This window comes from Chiloscyllium plagiosum, unplaced genomic scaffold (assembly GCF_037043375.1).
Source record: "Chiloscyllium plagiosum isolate Xiang-an unplaced genomic scaffold, Cpla_swu_hap1 HiC_scaffold_11, whole genome shotgun sequence".
Taxonomy (NCBI): Eukaryota; Metazoa; Chordata; class Chondrichthyes; order Orectolobiformes; family Hemiscylliidae; genus Chiloscyllium; species Chiloscyllium plagiosum.
In genome coordinates, this window is record NW_028270149.1 from 53220048 (window position 1) to 53240846 (window position 20799).

The window sequence follows — 20799 nt, forward strand, 5'->3', positions numbered from 1 at the left end:
ACTTTCTGGCCCTGTCTGGCTACCTGATAGGACCTCCCCTTGCAATGGCACTTGGTTCACGCCAGTGTTGATTACTGTGTCAGTTCTTGCTAGCAACACCTTTTTAGCCTTCTCTCTTTCTTTCTTTTTAAGCTCTTCAAGCTGCATTTGTGACTGCTTCCTTTGCACCTCCTACTGCTGTTCAGACAGTTTCTCTTTGTCTTTTCAAAACCTTTCAACTGCATGAGCTACACAATCTCTAAATTCCTGGTGGCTCATCGATGATGTCAGACCCACCACCTCCTCCAGTCTTGACCTGACTTGGGAGGGCATTGCCTCAATGATGAAATTTTGGAACATTGTGGTCAGTAACTTATTAGTCTCTATGTCTTGCTCTGTTTCCAGCCTCCATTTCTTTAACTGTTTCTCCAAGTAGGCAGCCGGGTTTTCACTTTCTCCCAGTGATCCCCTCTCAGAGCCTGGGAGTCCATTTTGGGTGGATAACAGTCTCTTAAGGCCTGCCATACCTTCTGTCTCACTCGATCAAACCCGACCCCATCAACCAGTGGATTGTCTGCTGCATTTTTCAAATGGGCTCGGACCATTATTTCCTTTAACTTCAGGAGTCCTACCAACCTCACCAGCCGTGCCTTCAAGTCTCCTATAGCCAGCAATCGCTCTGTGGTTTCATCTTCAAAAGCCCTGATCCACTTTCCCACTCCCTCATGTAAACTGGGCAGCGCATTTTTCAGCCCTTCCAGATCCTGAGTTCCCCAAGGAATGTATTGTGGGGTTCTCCCCTCTTTTATAAGGAGCGGTAGCATCCTTCCCTTTATTACTTCTCAATGAATCTCCCTCGGGCTCTGAGTCTGATGCTATTTCTAATTCCTCCCATTCTTTAGGTACTGGGCCTTTTTCTTTCCTTGTCTCTCATCATCTCTTTCTGCTTGCTCTGCGTCACTTTCACAGCTTTTCTCTTCAGCCCTCCTTTTGTATCGCAATGAGTATTCTTCAATTGCATTTTGTTCCCTTAGCCCACGCAGCACACTAATCTCATGTTTCAGCTTTTCTTGCTCTCGTTGTATAGCTTCTATTTGCCCCTGCCTGTCCCTTTTCTCTCTTTCTCTTCTTTCCCTCAGTTCATTTTTGTCTTCTGCACTTCCATCCCATTCTAACTGTCCCTCTATTTCTACTGCTCCCTTTATTACTGGACACTGCTTCAAAGCCTCTTCATTCGAGTAGGTAGGAGGTCTATTCAACTCCTCCACCTCTGGGTACAGAGAGGGGGTGCTGGTTCCTACTTTTCTCTTTCCTGTAACTGCTCAGCTTGTTCTTTTGCAGCTTTCCTAGTCACCACAGGTGCCTGACAAGCTACCTTCAGTTCCTCATCCTCTTTCCTGAAAAGTTTCAGTATTTCCATCTCCTGATCCCTTTTTGGTTTCTATTTTTAGATTTATCTTTTGGCTTATAGTTCTTATTTAATCCTTCCATCTCATTGCACATATATTTATATCAAAGGTACCTTCTTTTGGCCATTTAGTCAATAGGTCCTTAGTTCTTTTTCCCCTTTTCTCAGAAATGTTTGCAATATCATTTCTTGCCACTGCAAATTTCTTACTCAGTATTTCAACTGCAGTCCCTTTATCCCCCTATGATATATTTCAGTCCAACTAATGTATTGTCTTTGCTCTCATAAATCACTTCCTCATACCACTCAAGTGCGGTAGTGCTTTGTTCAATAGCATAAGCAATTCCTAACTTTATAACTTGCAATTGGTCCTTACCAACCTATCAATTTCTAACATCCTCAATTGCAGCTAGTTAATAGAAACAACCTATTCTCATTCATTCAACCTAAACCAATCTAACACTGCGCCTTCAAAATGCATCAATCACTAATGGTTTCTTGAGAAATTTCTCTCCCAAAAAAACTTATCTTAAATTCTTACAGTGCAAAATAAAATCAAAATATCCCTGGATCTTGAGCTCCAGGGACACAAAACATTTAACTACCACAAACAATTATGCATACAAATCAGATCACAATGATTAAACTACAAACTCTCTATATCACACACACACACACACAGACACACACACTTGCTGCTAACAGCCAAGAACTCTACTGAAAATCAATTGCTGTCAGCCAGAGCCTACTTAAACGGACCCTTTGTTCATTTCCAAAAATCCTATTATCCTACAGGCCTTATCTAAAACGTTTAACAGTCTAGTAACACTATGACTATTCTCTGCTATTTTACTTTTAATCATCCACTACCAATCTGCCAGCTTTCTAAACAGGTCTATCAGCGCTTCCAGTAAAACAATTTCCCCTTATTTATTCTGCCCTACCTATCTATAGGGTCTTATAAAACAATTTCCCCTTCTTTATTCTGTCCTATCTATCTATAGAGTCTTATAAAACAATTTCCCTTATCTATAGGGTCTTATATTTCTGCCCTATCTATTTATAGGGTCTTATATATACCACATGGAATTTTTACTCAACAATTGTTACTTTCTACTCTTACTCACCCCTCACCCCACTGCGCAGTTTTCTTGACCAATTCTCCATGTCTCTTTCAGCAGCAATTTACCCCTTGCCTTTGGATCTTGGATTGGAGAGATTCTTCAGCAGGTTCCCACACCTCCAAGTCCCCAAGGATCATTCCAAGCCACCAGAATATAGTCTGAATTCACAGCAAAAATGCAAACGTTTTTTTGTTGGGTACCCTTATTCTGTCAGTCTCGAGTGCCCCTGGGGGACCAAGAAGCGCCCCGTTATTGCCGTCCTCTGTCCAAGTGGGTCTCTGCACGATCCTGCTCGCAGCGCCAAATTTGTTTTGGAGAAAATATAGAGAATCATCAGGTGACGCAGAGAGTTCTTCAAGAACTAGGTCTTTTATTTGCAAACAAAAAACCGTGACACTGAGAAAGCAGATTCTCGAATGCCCCTGAACATTTTTTTTATCATGTTTCTGTTAGCTTATCAGCAAGTCCAACTATATTAATCAAAGTACCTCACTCTAGCTACACAATAAACCAGTGATGTTAGTTCCCATTATCTCTTTAGTTGTACATTCTACTTAATGTTAGTCTAATGTCATGGTTAGATATTTAGTGCTAATTCTTGCAACGATGGTCTTTCATTCCAGACCCTACTTAATATTTTGCTAATGCCATGATTAGATATTTATTATCAGCTCTGCTACTGTGATCGTCCATTCCAGACTAACCTGTCATGATAGATATTTAGCTATTCCATCTATTACAATAGTTTCCTGTCTCAAGCTGACTCTACTAACTACTAATTAGATACTTTAATGTCATGTCCCAAATATTTATGGTCCCAATCCTGTCATAATAACACTTAACAGAGAAACTTGCTTTATTACTTGTCACTTTGGCAAGATGAGATAACACCTTTCAGCCTTAACCTTACTCTGCTAATTGGTGTAAGAAAATTCCACTATGCCTATCCCATCTTGCCTTACACAGACCACAGATTGCAGTGGTCTTCATGCTTTAACCTTTCCTATGCTTTCATGTTCTTTTCATTTTCCATAATGATCACTGAACTTCTTGCAGCATTACTGTGCATTCCTGCTACATTCCATGACCGTAGCTTTTGATCTTAATAAATTCATATTATTCTGAAGAAAATTTAATATGCCCTTTGGGACCATGTTAGAAAGCAGGTGGACTAAAGAATTGGGAGCAAAGACAATGTTAAGGGATGGAGGGAACTGCTGCAGTGCCAGTCGCTTCCCTGATTCCATGCAATTCACTCAGCACCATAGTTTTCCTATTAGAAGTAAATTGAAGTCCTCATGGGGTGAACTAAAGGCCATGAATGTGTCTTGTTCCAACATTGCTGATATTTTACAAACGATGGGATTAGCCATCTGCTATGGTGGGGGGGGAGGGGGGTGGGGTGGGGGAAGAGTGAGGTAGCCACCCAACAAATGCTGCCAACCTTCAAGTGAGCTCATTAGACTTGGGAGTGAGTATGCTCCTAAGAAGGCATCCTGTGACCCATGAAGGGTCATGCTCAATGAAAAATATTCTCCTGTGATCATCAACATGGTCCACTGGGAAATGTCTGAGTGGCCCTGTGACCCTGACTGTATGATCCTTGATTCCAGTGTGGATGCTCCAATCCAGGTACAGATCCAACAGTTACCACTGTTCATAGTTGTACTGGTGGAACTGAGCTACCAGCCCTTGTGCTTCCAGATGGGTTCTTGTTCTTAAAAAGATGGGAATCCTGATATAATACAATGACTTGCCTGATAGGCACAGAAACTGGATTATGGTTCACAAAAGCATTTGAAGTGGGAATTCCTCAGCTCCTGTCAGGGCAACTGATACTCCAACAAAACTCATCCCCTAGGCCAAATCGTATGATATTTTCATGATGTCATTTTCATTGACTTTCATGGAGTGTTTCCATCCATGCGACAAAAGTGAGTTTTCTCACATTATATCCCAAACTCGAACTCAGCACCGCCTTCCTACCCTGCAATCATCTTCCTGGCTTTTCCGCCCCCACACCCACTCCGGCCTATCACCCTCACCTTGACCTCCCTCCACCTATCGCATTTCCAAAGCCCCTCCCCCAAGTCCCTCCTCCCTACCTTTTATCTTAGCCTGCTGGACACACTTTCCTCATTCCTGAGGAAGGGCTTATGCCCGAATCGTCGATTCTCCTGTTCCTTGGATGCTGCCTGACCTGCTGCGCTTTTCCAGCAACACATTTTCAGCTCTGATCTCCAGCATCTGCAGCCCTCACTTTCTCTCACCTCATTATGTACCTATGCTACCACTATGGTCTCCTTCTCATCTAATTCTACCTGTTTTTCACTCTTGCATGGCTGTAAGTTGTCACTACTAGCCAGATATTCTGAAATTAATTTGTATCCCGTGGCAACAGTACCATATCTGAAATGCTATTGCACACCTGAACAAGCACTGACATTCCAGAACAGCCTTGCACAAAAGCACATGCTGTCTTTCATATATGGCAGACAAGCAGAAGGAGCTTAACAACTTTCTGAACAGGGACCCCAAAGCTCTGGAGGGGCATGGTGGAGCAGAGGAGGGCTGTCCTTTTCCCTGAGGACCATGAGAGAAGTTAATGACACCAGACCCAGGAAGGCTAGTGTGCTCTCCACAGTTTGGAGGAATGCACGGTAATGCTGCAAGACATTCAGTGACCAATTGTCCACTGTCAGAATACATGCCACTATCTTCACACTGCTAGCTCACACTCACTCTATGTCTGCTAATGCACACACTTCTCATTAAGGCCCATGGAATCATAGAATCCCTGCAGTGCAGAAAGAAGCTTTTAGGCCCATCAAGTATGAACCAAACCTCTAAAAGGCATCCCGCACTATCCCCATAACCCTGCATTTACCATGGTTAACCTGTACATCTTAGGACACTATGGGAATTCAGCATGGCCAATCCACCTAACTTGCTTTCTTTTCTCATGCTCTACCATCTCAATACTGCACTCAACTTCTTCCTTTACTTGCTCTCGCCTCCCCCAAGTCCCTGTACTACTAACCCTGCATTGCCTACTCACTTGGATCACTGTACCACCTTTTTCTACCTGCTTACTTCTCACTCAACCTCTCCCTTTCTCTCACTACAGAAGAAAACAAGTCACAATAGGGTTAAGAGAGCCAGGAGATGTGGTGAGATGCCTGACATTTGGCACTTCAAGCACATAAAGAGAAAATCTTGACCTTGACTGGTGAGAAGTGGGACAGGTCATGTAGTGATGCTGAAATATCCATGTCCTGACAATCAAGTACAGGTATTCATAGTAGTGCAACTCTCACATTGACCTCATTGTCAATGTAATTCTCACCTGCCACAACTTAGAACCCTTAGTTAGTACTTTGCAGGTACCAGCTGGATGTCAACCCAAACCTGAAAATAATGGATGCATTGGTAGCCATCTCCAAAATTCTACAGATGCTGGAGTGCTCCGACAGATGGAAGTGTGACCAATGTAATCTCACTATTTGAAAAGGAGCAGGAGGGAGATAAAGAAAGAGAATTACAGACTAGTGAGCTTCACATCATTAGTGAGGAAAATTTTAGAGTTTACTATAAAAGACATGATAATGGAACATTTAGAAAGCATTGCTGGCATTGGACAGCTGAGTCTATAAAAGGAAAATCATGTTTAGCAAATCTACTGAGAATTCAATAGATGCAACTGCTGGAATAGACAGGGGAGTACCAGTGGAGGTGGTATCTTTGGAATTTCAGAAGGCTTTTTCTAAGTTCCTTAATAAGAATTTGCTGACAAAATCAAAGTATCTGGGATAGTGAGTAATATATTGGCATGGATTGAGAAACATAGAAACAGAAAATAGGAGTAGGTGTAGGCTATTTGATCCTTTGAGCCTCCTGTGCATTCGATAGGATCATAGCTGATCATCTGATCCTGGTCTCACTTTCTCCAAAACCCACTGATCTCTTTATCTTTAAGAATTATATCTAACTCATTCTTGAAAACATTCAATGTTTTGACCTCGATGGCTTTCTGTGGCAGAGAATTCCACAGGCTCAGTGTTCTCTACATAAAGAAATTTCCCCTCATCTCAGTTCTAAATGATCTACCCTATATCCTTAAACTGTGACCCCTGGTTCTGGACTCCACAGTCATCGGGAATATCCTTCATACTTATACCCTGTCCAATCCTGTTAGAATTGTATATACTTCTAAAGATCACCCATGACTCAGTTAGCTGGCATGTATGCCTCTGAATCATGACATTGTGGGTTCATCTCTCACCTAGGTGTTGATTGCATACATCTAATGGGTACTAGACATTCAGTGGAGACTGTATTGTTCAAGGTGCTGCCTTTTGGAAGGTAAATCAATGTTCTCAGCATCCCATGGGGTTGAAGCTGAAGTGAAGAAGCAGAGATTGAGAAGGTGAGAGTTATGATTATAGTAGGCAAACATTAGGAAAGAACAGTGAAAAGAGAGAAGAACTGGATTTGTAGATAACATCAGAAGCTGGTCAAAGGGAGGAAAGTCTGTGACATGCAGAATTGCAGGAAACGAAAAGATGCATAAGACCTCTTATGCGCAATGAATAATTATGGACGGATGGAACTATTATGCTGACCAAAAAATTGTTACAGGCCTATTTAGTTGACTAATGTCCATTTCAAAGAGAATTTGCTGTCCTTCTTTGCACTGACCAATAAGACTCCAGCTCCACTGCCATATGGCTGACCTTTAACTATCCTGGGAATAGTCCAGCAAACCACTCCAACTGGCATGAATACAGGTTAAGATGGCAGCTCATTGACACCCTCATCAGGGTTATATACTAAGTGGTGGTATTGCCAGTGATGCCATCAAAATAGCAATGACTCAAACAATATTACAATAGGGCCAATGGACACAGTACTTGCAGTCCTTATTTTCAGTTTTATATTGTCTACCCATGATATTCTCTGCTCTGCATTTTGAAGGCCGGAGGCAGTTAAAGTGATAACTTTACTGACCACCTCATTTCAATTTTCAACTACGACATTCCCACTTTTACTGTTTTGTCCTCAATTTTGTACCTTTTAAGAAAGCTGAACAATGGTTTGAGGAATAGCACCTCATCTTTTGGTAGGCAATTCTCAATTGCATTTCATAATTTTAAGATATATCTACAATTTCTAATTTTGTTTCAGAGACCTGCTCATAATGATGTTGTGTTTCATTGTCAAATATATGGGTTTGAATCTTATGTTCTTTGCCTAAATGTCAGTTGTGTCAAGAGGTTTTAGTTGTGAGTCTGAGAGAGTTCTCACTTTATCTTACCAAACTCACTCACTAACTACCTATTCCACGATATCCCTCTATCTGATTGTAGCTCCACATTACCGTGTACCATTCCAGAACAATTTGCTAGTTATTGGATATAGAATTCCTGTCATCCATGCCATAGCCAAAATGGCATTTTGCACCAGGATGAGCACTTACATTCCAAAGCTATCCTGTTTTGTGCCAGCAGTCATTATGAATATGCTGGAGAATGAGGAGATGGCACTGTGATTCTCAACAAGGACCTTGAGTTCCCGGGTAGAGAGCTGATGCAAAGGTCTGCCAGAGCTGGCCACCACAGTAGATCATGACTGCCTGGTCATTACCTGGGTCAGTGCAGTCTCCATGGGTTAGAGGAATGGCCAGCGATGCTGCAAGAAGGTCAATGACACATTTAATCTCTCTCTGCTAATGCACCCACCTCCCATCAAGCTTCATACTGTATCACTCTCACTACTGCATGTAAAATCTACCTCACTCACTCTTGTTTCCCCTATCCTCCTGCATCTATAATCACTGCCTTTTCAATCACTCAGGATGCCTCATACCTTTCCTCCACCTGCACCAGTACTAAAAGCTGTGCCTTCCACTTTCATCTTTCTCAATCACACCCTTGCTCTCATTCCAGGAGAAGACCATTCACAATTGGGCAGAAAGGGCCTGGACACTTCAAGGAGCATCTGACATCAGGCTCGTCAGCTGTGGTGAAGAGAAATTCCTGACTTTAACAATAGAAGACTAGGACAGCTCCTGAGGAAATGCCAAGCCATTCATCTCCCACCAACTAAGGAAGGACAAGTCTTCACACCACTGCAACATTAACCCTACTGTCCATGTTAGTCATTGCACACCACCAAGCATGTGATTGTTTGGCTGCTTCCTTGGACAGGTTGGTGGCTGCCATGGAGATCCGGGCTTAGCACACTGAGGGACTGCTGAATATGTGCACAGCATTGCACTCGATCACCCCAGCAAGTGGTGCACAGGACAAATGTCATGGCAACTGAGGAAAAGGAAAACTGAAATGCACTTCAGGTACCCCTCCCTTACAAGGAGACAGGTTAGTGCCAGGAGAGACCCAACTAGAGGAGCCCCTCAGACGTCTCCTCTCTTGGCATTCCAGAGAGAGTGCACACACACCCCCCACCCAACCCCCGTCCCCTCTAACTCTTGCAAGGTTAATCTGAGGAGATTCCACTTCTGTCTGATTCTGCCGCAAATGTTGCCATAAGCCACTTTGCTGAGGTCCTTATAAGATTCCACCGATGAAATATAAGAGAATACTACTGAAACTTGATCATTCAGTGCATTAATTTTATTTCTTCCAATAAAGGGAAATGGGGCAGTTGCTTCTTTGAGATAGAGATTGCTTATGGTTTCTCAGTCTTCAAGGCATGAGGAATATTAAGTAGATTAATTTTATCGTATAATACAAATTATTAAAAGTTTTTGAAAGTTTCTGGTTTAGGTAAGAAAGGTAGCTGGTTTAATGTAATAAAAAATTACAGAGGCCTATTCATAAAATTACCAAGCAGACAACATATCCACCTGGATTATGCTGATTTTTAAGCTCCACATAGTCTAGTCCATGGTAATTAATTTAAATAATAATTAACATTTCCTTGTGTTATGTTTCTTCTTCATGTGTTTTCAAACTTAACTTAAAGTGCAACTGTTCTACTTGCCTCAACTAACTCTTTCACTTGTGCATCAGAACAAATCCGTCTGTTATAAATCTATAGTGTATGCTCACCATCAAATTCTCAAAAGGCTTCTGGAATTGTTATACAATAAATGATTAACACTTTAGTATGCAAAACAGTGCAGGAAGTACATTTGATTATTGTTCTGCTGATGAGGTGTTATCTATGAAATAAAATATTGATTGCTATGAAGGCCCTTGTAAATGTAAGCACAATGATATGAGTTCATTATAAACTAAAGATGTAACATCAATTACATCCAATACCAGTTTATCTTATCACATAAGCTTCTGAGTAAATGAGTCACAATGCATCACCCTGGCAGTAGGGAATTGTATTGAATCTTGGTTAGACTACACCTCAAATGCTATGTGCAGTTTTGGTCTTCCTACTTCAGGAAGGTTAGTATAGTAAAAGGATTTCAACAAAGGTTCAACAAAGGGTAATCAGACTTGTTCCTGGGATGGAAGTACTGTCCTATAAAGAGCAATTGGGAAAACTGAGCCTATATTCTCGAAGAACTTCAAAGAATGAACAGTGATATAATTGAAACCTACAAAATATTTAAAGGGATATCTACTGTTGTGGGGTTTTATGTCAACATCATAGGTTTAAGTTCAAGACAGACTGCTTGAGGAGAAGACAAAGTAAAGAACAGCCTTCAGGATTGGACGTCTTTACAACATTGTTTGAAATAACAGAGGCCGGTATCCTGTCACCAAGTCACCCTTGAGTTACATGTGCATTATATGAGATGCAGACCAAGCCAGCACAAATCCGGCTCTAAAACTGAGCATAACCTCTGTTACTCCTGTTTATATCTGTCAGCTAGGACTCCCTGACTAGACCAGGTTAACAGCCCCAATCTGGAACTCATATTCTATAAGATTTATTTGGTTGACACAATTCCAATCATGACTGTTTATCACACATTTAGACTAAATACTACAACACAAGTTATTTAGAAACATACCAAGCTCTGGTATGACTGTTACATTATTGAAAGACTATACCAATACTCAACTACCAAATACCTGTTGGTGAACACTACATGCTTCCCTTTTGCTCTTAACTCCATCAATAGTATGTCATTCACACCTAGTGTGGAGTAGCGCCTTGACGTTATCAGAAGTTTGCTTAAGAGCCTTAAAGCCACAAGATCCCTCTCAAAGCTTTCTGTCCCCATCATAAACATTGTTTGACATTGATGTGTTTATTAAAATATGAAAATGGAGAAGAAGAGGACCACTTGGCTCCTTCAGACTACCCTGCCATTTATGAAGGTGATAGTTGATCTGTAGTTGGTTCAAACTCCAAATTCTCGGCTGCCTCTAATGAATATATTCAATTCTGTCTTAGAAGTATTCAATGATGCCCTTTTCACTACCTTTTGAGGCAGAAGTTCCAAAGTTATACAGAACTTTGAGGGCAAACATTTCTCCTCAGTGCTTTCCCAAAAGGGTGACTGCTAATTTTCAAATAGTATCCCTTACTTCTGGATTGATCCACAAAAGGAAGAATTGTTTCCACATCCACTTCATCATGGCTACCTTGAATCTTATACAGTTCAAACAAATTGCCCCTCACACTCCCAAACTCAAATGGAAATAAACCTAGGCTGCCAACCCGTTCTCAGATGACAGCTTACTCAATCCATCAATCTAGTACATTTTCTTTGAAAAAACTCCAATGCATTTCCATCATTCCTTAAGTAAGGTGATCAAAATGGAACATGGTATTGAAAGCAGATTCATCAAGTGGAAGGCAAGACAAAGAACCATCTTCAGGCTTGGGCTTCTATAGTTCGGCTAAATACTAGAATATTTAGGCTAAATGCTAGGCATTCAGAGATATATGAAGGTCTCTCATGATTCTCAAAAGAATTGCTAGATTGCTTCCTTTTACAATGTATTCTTTACTTTTCTTATTTGGCTCCTCTCCCTGCCCAAGTCTTTGATTTGTTCATCTATGACAACAGGTGGAACAGGTGGTGAGTTTTCTTTTTATTTCTGTTATCTTCTGATCTATCAGCGGTGCTTAGTGGTCTTGCACTGATGTCACTGCAGGAATATATTGGAAAGTTATGATCTTTTTTCCTGCTCCACCATTAGCATCAGGATCAAGTGATGCTGCAAAAAGAGATTTGTTGTTCAGCCAAGTTAGCTGTTACATATATAGAGAAACTTGTTCCCTTGCAGTATTGACCCCTTCTTTAAGATTCTGTTCCAAGCCATAAATATGCGTGTTGGTAGGGAAATAATTTTGTTTGATGCTTGATGTAGTTCTTTAGGCTGTAGTCTTTTTTGAGAAGAGTTCCCTTTTCCTACAATTAAAACATTGTTGGTGCGGTTTTGTTTTTCATGATGTGGAGTTTTAAAACCACACCTGACATGATACTGTAGTATTAGATTTCTTTGGATTTCATGCTGATGTTGTCACATACAGTATATCTTTCAGGTGAGAAGTCTGTCCCCTCTGGTCAAACAGTCTATTGTACTTCAAGTCATCAACATTCTCTGAATGATATACTTTTTTTATTTAAAAAGTTCAGTAATTGTTTTATCTCAGAGACTAACAACAATTCTATTACAAATAAGCTCTTGCTGTAAGTTTTCATGGTTGCATACTTCACCAGGTACACAGGCTATTAATAAAACTATCTACATCATCTCTTTGGAGTTAAAGCCTGCCATTGATGCATGTGTTCTGTTTATATTTGGTATGAAATATTAATCAAAAACTGTTAGGTAATTGTCAAATGTAATTTGGTTTTCATTGATCTGTTGTCAATGTAACATGTTACCTGCTGCTGTCCTTATAGGAGAGCTAATGCTAACATATCAGCATTTGATTGGGGGGCAGTTCTGAAATTGATTAATATTATCAGAGTTGTGCTTTCCAGATTTGCATGCTTGTTAAATTATCACATGAATTGTATGGCTGAATCTTTTTTAGCGGGGTGGAGAAGATCAGTAAAGTTAATCTTCTTTTGTATTTGCTGATCGATGTTGCTGAGTGTTTTCTTAATTTGGATGGCTATTGTTAAGATTAGCTTTGCCTTGCTGTATTCTTAATTGATGAAAGTTATTGTTGAGTCTTTATTGTTGTAAAGATTGCTGTTATACCAACAAAATTGAAAGTTGTTAAAGTTTCTGCAGTTCTAAACGGTGTTTATAAAGTAACATTAATTATTTATTAATACCCAATGTATGGTCTTCTTAGAGCTGCGTCAAGACATTCCTTTTCCAAGATGGGCCAGGATTTCAAAATGATCAGTGGGAGGAATCTTTCTCAATAAGAGTCAATCAATAAAATGTAATGACTTCTTTGGTCTTTCCAAAAATGAGATTTTAAATGATTTCTTTCTTGATAACTGAGGTCATTTCAATCAATCTTTGACACAGTCTATTCGGATTTACACTTCTTTATCTCTGTTTATTTTGTTATTTTAGGAATTAAAGTTGATGAGTCTTCTTGTTGAGGAAAACTTACATTTCTCACTCATACTGCAAAAATAATAAAGATTTAAATATATTCAGTATTGGGGCTCTGAAATTTTGAGTTCCAATGATTTTTATTCCGGATCTTCCTGAGTATCTTGGTTTAAGTTTATTTATGAAGTATGTTTACTTTAAGCTGATTGCAACCTACTTTCAGCAGGATGGACTTCACTGAGAACACCATAACCTCACTGTATTATTCAACCTAATGATGCATTTGCTTAATCTTCTTGAAATCTCCTAAGAGGGGAAACATTTCTTATGAGGTCCAAGTGGATAGCGGCAATGCTGAATAAGTTCCTTTAATGTTCTGAAATCTTTCCTAGCTAAGGTTTCATCTTTGTACAATCGGTTCGTGTAGATGCCTGAGTATAGCTTCTAAGGAAAAATACTACAATAACTGGGTGGACGGCACCAAGTATGAACCTAAGTGGCAGTATATATCATTAGTCTCTTCCTCTGCCATATCTTGCCCCCATCATTGACTGTCCAGATTGAAGCCCGCTGGTTTCTGCAATGAGTACAGATAAGAGAGTAAAGTTTCAGTGAGGTAAATCAGTTAGAAGCAGGTCATGCATGCTTAGACCATCTACAATGGTTTCTGTGAGCAATAGCTCCTCCTCCTTCAGTGCCCAATCACTACCAGCCAGATGCTGCTTTCTGCTTGTGGTGATGCACCACCTTTTCCTGCAAGTTTGTCAATTGGTGTGACACGATGTGCTTGGGTAATATGCCTGTCATGTTTGAAGCTAAAAATCACATAACACCATGTTACAGCCCAAGAGGTTTATTTGCAAGTATTAGCTTTCGCAGCACTGCTGCTTCTTCAGGTAACTCCGAAAGCTAGTACTTCCAAATAAACCTATTAGGCTATAATCTGGTGTTGTGTTCTGTTTAACTGTATCCTCCCCAGTCCAACGGCAGCACCACCACATCATGTTTGAAGCTGGCACTGAGTGTGAACAGTCAGATGCAAGTGTGGTACTTGTCGAAGCGGTAAGCATGTGAGTGTGAGTTGAACCTATCAGTGTTAAGTGCGAGTCGTGATTGTCTCAGAAGGTCATTAATCTATGGAATTCTCTTCCCCGGGTCATTAGAAAAGGGCCATTGAATATTTTGAAGACTGAGATTAATAGATTCTTGATGGTAACAGAATTGAAAGTTGTATATTCCCTAGAATGGCAGATTTCAAGATTGGGGGCACATTTTTAAGGTGAGAATATAGAGATTCAGAAAAGTTGTGAAGTACAAATTTTTGCACAGTTGGATGGTTTGCATATCAAATGAACGTCCTGAGGAAGTGGTGGATGTGGGTACAATAACAACATGGAGAAGACATTTGGATAAGTGCATGAATAGGAAAGGTTTGGATGGATATAGATTAGGAGTAGGCAGGTGGGAATAGTTTAGTTGGGAATTATGTTTGGTAGGCACTGGTTGGATTGAAAGATGTGTTTCCATGCTATATGAAACCATGACTCAAAGTCTGTATGACATGGGAGTCAGGCAAGGCAATAGAGGTCACAATCAGATCAGCCACAATAAGGGATCAGGCCTGAGGGGCTGGATACTCCTGCTCAAAATTCATGTGTTCCTATTTATGTTTAGGTAATTATCCTAAAATCATAGAATCCCTACAGATTTGAAACAGGCCATTTGGCCCTACACGTCCACACCGACCCTCCGAAGAGTGTCCCACCCAGACCATTCCCCTGCCTTATTACATTACATTTTCCCTGACTAATGCACCTAACTTACACATCCCTGAACACTATGGACAATTTAGCATGCCCAATTCACCTAACCTGCATATCTTTGGACTGTGGGGGAAACTGGAGTACCCAGTGGAAACCCACATAGACACGGGGAGAATGTGCAAACTCCATAATTATGGTAGGCAATTGATGGGGGTATAGCAGATTGAGCAGTGTCTGATGCTGCTGCTGGAAATGATGGCATTTGAAGATGCATTCACTGACCTTGACCACACAAATGAATTTATTGAAATTCTTGTGGCATCGCATCCAAACGCATAAGTCTACACTTGTGGAGGTGACTGCAATGGCTGCCTGCAACTACTGCCTTAACTTGAAGTATCTTTTTGAAAAACCAATAGTTTCTTATGGATAGAAAATCACCAACTTAGTCACCTTCATATCCTTTCCAGTGCTGTACAAATGAATACTGGAGCCCACTCTCTGTTAATGTTGTGTCTTTCTTTGTCTTTCCCAGGTTCAAACACATTTCATGACTGACTTCCAATACCTTTGCCAATCAAAATGCAGTTGCCCTTTAAGCTTCAATGATGTAGCATATATTGAAGATGACTTTGCATCCCTGCTGTGGTCAGTACCCATTCAACAATACAGTCAGCACCAGCTACACCATGCAAACATATAAGTAAGCAAGCAGCACAAAGCAATTCCCTTCTCATTTTACCTCTTTTATCCTTTTCAATTTTACCTTCTCATTTTATGTCTAACATACAAAGACTCCACAAAAGCATGTGTTGATGTCTTTCCACTTTACCCCTGCAATTGTCCACAGACAGTGGCCATCTGAAATGTAAGCCTTTCAATCCATAGGAAGTGCTTTCTCCCAGGAGGCCTAGTCACATGACCTCTGCAGTATTGACTGCAACTGCCATTTTTAACAACAAAATTTTGAAGTTGGAGCTTATAGATCAGTGCAAATCCATACAACATCCTCTGTTAACGTCACCGCTTCTAGCTCCAATCTGTGGAGGAAATGTGTCTGGCTGTAAAAAGCAGCCACCAATCTGTATCTCTGCATTCTACAAGTTAAAAACTCCTTTCATTGAAACAGTGAAGTCAAAGTCACATTTCAGCAAAATTTCCTCAGAAGACTTTTGAAGGAACATTTTTTTAAAGAGAAGGAACTGGCAACAATTTGAGAATATGTGGTTAGGCAATCATTGCAAACTGATAACTTCAACTCAGAACTCTTTGGACTTGGAAAAGCCAGGTCATTGATCCAATCAAAACCTTCTGTTGTTTTGTGTTTAAAAATGATGAATCTTGAATTGCATATTCTCTTTGGCAGTTCTGATTCTATATCTTCTTGTATGTTTGAAAGCCCACTTGAAATGCAAACTTTCACCAGCATTTGAGTGTATGTGAAATAAACTCAACTTTTGTTTTAAATTTACCACAGTATTGATGTTGTTGTTGCAAAGTCCTACCTGCAAATTATATCACCCAGTTAAAATGAGAGGAAAAGACAGATGTGTTGCACCTGAATAGGGTAGAAATTGTGGGGCCTTAGCAGAGACATTTGTATCACGTACAGTCAGGGGTGGTGTGCTGGAAGTCTGGAGGGTGGCTAATGTTGTACCATTATCTCAGAACGGCTGCAAGGAAATGCCAAGGAACTACAGAGCAGTGAGCCTAACATCAGTAGTTTAGTGACAGCCATATTTACATTTCTAGAAAGGTATTTATTTAAAATTTTGCTGATGCAGTACATTGTTGTGGTGGTGTCTAAAAGTATAATTTGCAGACTCCAGATAAGTAACAAGATTTTATTATTTTACTATAATGTTGTTATGGTCCAGCTGATGTTATTACTGGTCAAGTCAGATTACAGACGGAAGCCCCACTTGACAGATCGTATTTTGTTTCTCTTTGGTTTTATGAGGTGTTCTCTCACTGAAACATAAGCATGCGATAAGCGCAAATTACTGTGGATGCTGAAAGCTGAAACCAAAAGAGAAAATGCTGGAAAATCTCAGCAGGTCTGGCAGCATCTGTATGGAGAGAAAAAAGCTTTGACATCTAAAAGTCAACTCTTTTCTCCCCTTACAGATGCTGCCAGACCTGCTGAGATTTTCCAGCATTTTCTCTTTTGGTTTCATAAGCATGCAATGTTGCAAATTTTGTTTTATAAAACACATGTTTATTAATTAGGAGAAGATATGACAAAATAGGATAAACAATAATGTTCAGTATGAATTCAAATTCAAAGAGTTTAATCAGACAGAAAATATAAATACATTAATCAAAAACACTCCATTACAAGATCTAAACGAGAATTATGTACAACACTAGAAGCACCGATCTACAATACGCACGTCAGAGAAAATGTTTTCCTTATACTTTGACAGGTTTTAGGTAACTGTGTTTTATCCAAAACATTTGCACTCCTCATTGACTAACTCCTGATCCATTTTCACTATATTCTCCCATTCTCAATCAAATTCAAAGGATTTCACAGAAATGCACTAAGCAACATAAAACTGAAAGAAAAGTTTCTCTCTATAAATGTAAATTCTCTTAATCTGCAAACCTCTGACGGAACTTAAAGCACAATTAGTTCAGGTGCAAAACATGCATATGTAAGCCAAAGCCAAAGGAGCTCTCACAATGGCTTTAAAATGAATCAACATGGTTCGAGAAATGCTCACAATTTAACTATTAAATTCAGACACACAGAAACCCCATATGCTGCTGATCGAAAATCCAAAACCCAAGCCTAAAATAAATTATATTGAAGTATATATGAATCAGTCAGTTTATATCACAAAATAAGAATATTTACAATTATTTAGCCCAGTAAAATATAACAGTTGTACAGTATGTACATATGAATTGTTTGTATGTTTAGGTAATAGATTTCTATATCAACGACTTCAAATAGCTACAACTCTTTCAGAATGTTTTAGTAAAGGTATCTGGTGCTTTGTTTTGAAAGTGGTTAAACTTGTCTTCTCCCGCTACCAGTACTGTTGCAGGGAAAGAACGGGGTCTGTCTGGATCCTGAAAAAAAATAGAAATAACTGGTATTAATAATCATATGGATTTTAATCCTCCCTGTAGCATGTTCAAAGCTAGCTTCACCCAGATAAGGCTCTTGCAGGTCTGGCTCACACTCATGAAACAGAAATGATAAGATAGGACTAGTCAGGAATTGCAGCAATGGATGAGAAAGCCATATAGGTGCCAATTGTGTATTCTAAGTATATTGTCTTTCGTCTTGCCACACTCACACTGAAAATCAACTGTTGATTGTGGGAGACTCTCAGGTATTATGCAAGGACTATTTCTGATAACAAATTCAGATTGATTGTCATAAAGGACTCAAAATATTGTTACTTGCATTTTATTCGTATTTATATGTGGAATGAAATTAAATACTCACATCAACAGGATAGGCAGTAGTGGGGACATAACGGATCACAAAACCGCATCTTCGCCGATTTGAAAGGTTTGGTTCACTGAAATGGACTGTCAGACCATCATGGACCTGAAACAGGCCATCAAATTAATCACATAACAGAAATTTGATACTTATCCATCTCATTTGTTCTTAATTTGGATTTCTACTCACAGACATTTGTCCTGCTTTAAGAGGACATTGAATAGCCTTCTCGGTTTCAACCAAGTGTATGGGAATCTCCTGATTTGATGTCAACATATTCCCAGGAATAGTACTTGTTCTATGTTCCAGTAGCCCGAGCTTGTGGCTTCCTATGGATATCATTGAGCACAACATTACCTAAGAAATACTTATACCGGTTGTTATTTTGTTGTACAATAGTAATCTGTGCCGTTGGATTAGAAAATCGCAAATGGCATTGAATCAATTAAATGTCATCAAGAGACAAGAGGGTAATCGTAACTTGTTTTCCCTTGACATTTCAACTTTAAGGAATGATCTAGTTGAGGTCTGTAGAAGGATGAGGAAGTCAATGCAATAGCGACAGAAAGGATGTTGTCTTTTGATGTTGGAATCCAGAGCAATGGAAATCATCTTAAAACTTGAATGGGGCCATTTAGGAATAAAATCAGAAAGCATTTTGCTAGCCTGCCCTACCTGTGATTTCAGACCACAGCAATGTGGTTGACTCTGAAGTGCCCTCTGAAATAGGCTAGCAAGCTTTCTTTTTTAGATTATTCAGTATATCGACTGATCGAAGGTAATTTGAAAGAGTCAACAAATAGTTATTGGACGGATAGCATCCATCCCAGAAGAAAATTTTTAAAATACATAGACAAAGCCTTGAAATGTCTACCCAAAAATCTGCAGATGCTGTCTTAGTTGACTTTTTTCAATCTATGATTGTGTTTAAAGACATAGTGATAAATGGAACAAATTGCAGCTAGATGGAGTTGAGTTATAGATCTGACATAATCAAATTGATTGGTGGAGTAGGTTTAGGAGGCCAAGTGGACTTCCTCTGTTCCTATGTACCGATCTTGATGTTGATCAATTGGGTCAATGGGCTGAGGAGTGGCAGATGGAGAGTAATTGGATAAATGCAAGGTGTTGCATTTTGGTTAGGAAAAACAAATGGTACGGAATTAATGGTACGGAATGTGATCAACATGGAATAGTTGGACAGAAGGGTCTATTACCATGCTATATGACGCTACATGTAATCCCAAAAAAAGATATGTAGAGATAATTACATTATTGAAGTCATCACTGCTTATATAATCTAACCTGGAATAACCTGCAGGACACCATTTTCTTTGTCAACATCATCCAAAGCCAACCACACAGAGGTTACAGGTCCGCCTTCAAAGCCCCAGTATCTAATAACAAAGAATAATGTAACGTTAGAATTGCCTGGAGTTAAAGAACTATCATATTCAGAAACATGTCTCAGTTGTTTTTTGTACTGTTAATCCTTGATTCACCTGATGTCCTGGTGCCATGCAACATAAGGAGCCACATTGCTTTCATGAGGGACATCAGAGGCTGGATACTTGCAGATAAACCGAGAATCAAGCAGAATGACATCAGGTCCCAAAACTGCAGTGATGGCTTTGAGGACTTGAGGATGTGTAGCTAAGTCCATCACCCACTTGTACTCTAAATGTGCATTATGTAAGCTGTACTGGGTGTATACCTTACCTGAAATACACAACAAAGAAATTACAAAAGAAAATGGTTAACTAAGTTTTAAATAAGCATTTTATTATTACAATTAAATTATGATACAAGATATCTTCGAAGGCATTAACATGAATGCTAAGCCACATTTCCAGTACCCTGTAGTTGTGTTAATGTATTCTTTAACCTACAAAAAAGAACCTTATGATAACTGGGACACAAATATTTACTTACCAAATTTATCTTCTAAGGTTGAGAAGTTCTGAATGGTCAGCATAAGTTCATTTTTGTCCAGGATGTTGATTCCAGTAAGGTAGCCGTTCTTTTCATAGAGAATTTTCATATCACTTGTCTCTTTCTGCATGATTAGTAACTAGCTTTGTGTGACAACAGCTCTGCAAAATCGTTCTGATATTGATACTTGTTCCTTGTTGATGCTGACTTAAATAACTAGCCCAACAGTCTTAATTTGCATATTATTGATCAACTGTTCCATGAATAAAGATTATGTGTGTGTTAAAGAAATTTCCAAATGATTCATTGTTATATTGAGCAATCCCCTTTAATTACGTTTAGAATTCACTCAGTTGAGTGATTCTGGCTTGGCTAGAATTTCTTACTCATCTCTAATGATCCAGGTGTCAGATAGCTGGAGCTGCAAGGCATCCACTCAGATTTCAACATCAGTAATTGTCTTTGTCAAATGTCTTTCCATCTGTGGGAGAAGAGGAAATTGTACATAAAAAAGGCAAGAACTGTGTGTTTCACAATCAAATCTACTTTTTTATTAAATAAGTTAAATGCTTTTGTTCCAGTTTCTTCCAGCTTTGCTTTCTTATTATTTTCCCTGATCATGATGATTGCTTGTTTTACTTCTTCCTCTCCATTGACATTTCCACATCTCCCACACTTT

The 20799-nt window shown here is 39.5% G+C and overlaps 1 protein-coding gene across 1 annotated transcript; it reads right to left on the reverse strand.

Annotated features, from left to right (window-relative positions):
• Nucleotides 1-16991: 16991 nt before the first annotated feature.
• LOC122557494 (uncharacterized) lies at nucleotides 16992-20406 on the reverse strand. Its single transcript, XM_043705242.2, has 6 exons — nucleotides 20121-20406; nucleotides 19691-19907; nucleotides 19494-19585; nucleotides 18378-18517; nucleotides 18189-18293; nucleotides 16992-17806 (listed from the first exon to the last, which is right to left on the reverse strand). The coding sequence occupies exons 1-6, from the start codon at nucleotides 20248-20250 to the stop codon at nucleotides 17699-17701; spliced, it is 792 nt and encodes a 263-aa protein (XP_043561177.2). The 5' UTR covers nucleotides 20251-20406; the 3' UTR covers nucleotides 16992-17698.
• Nucleotides 20407-20799: the final 393 nt, after the last annotated feature.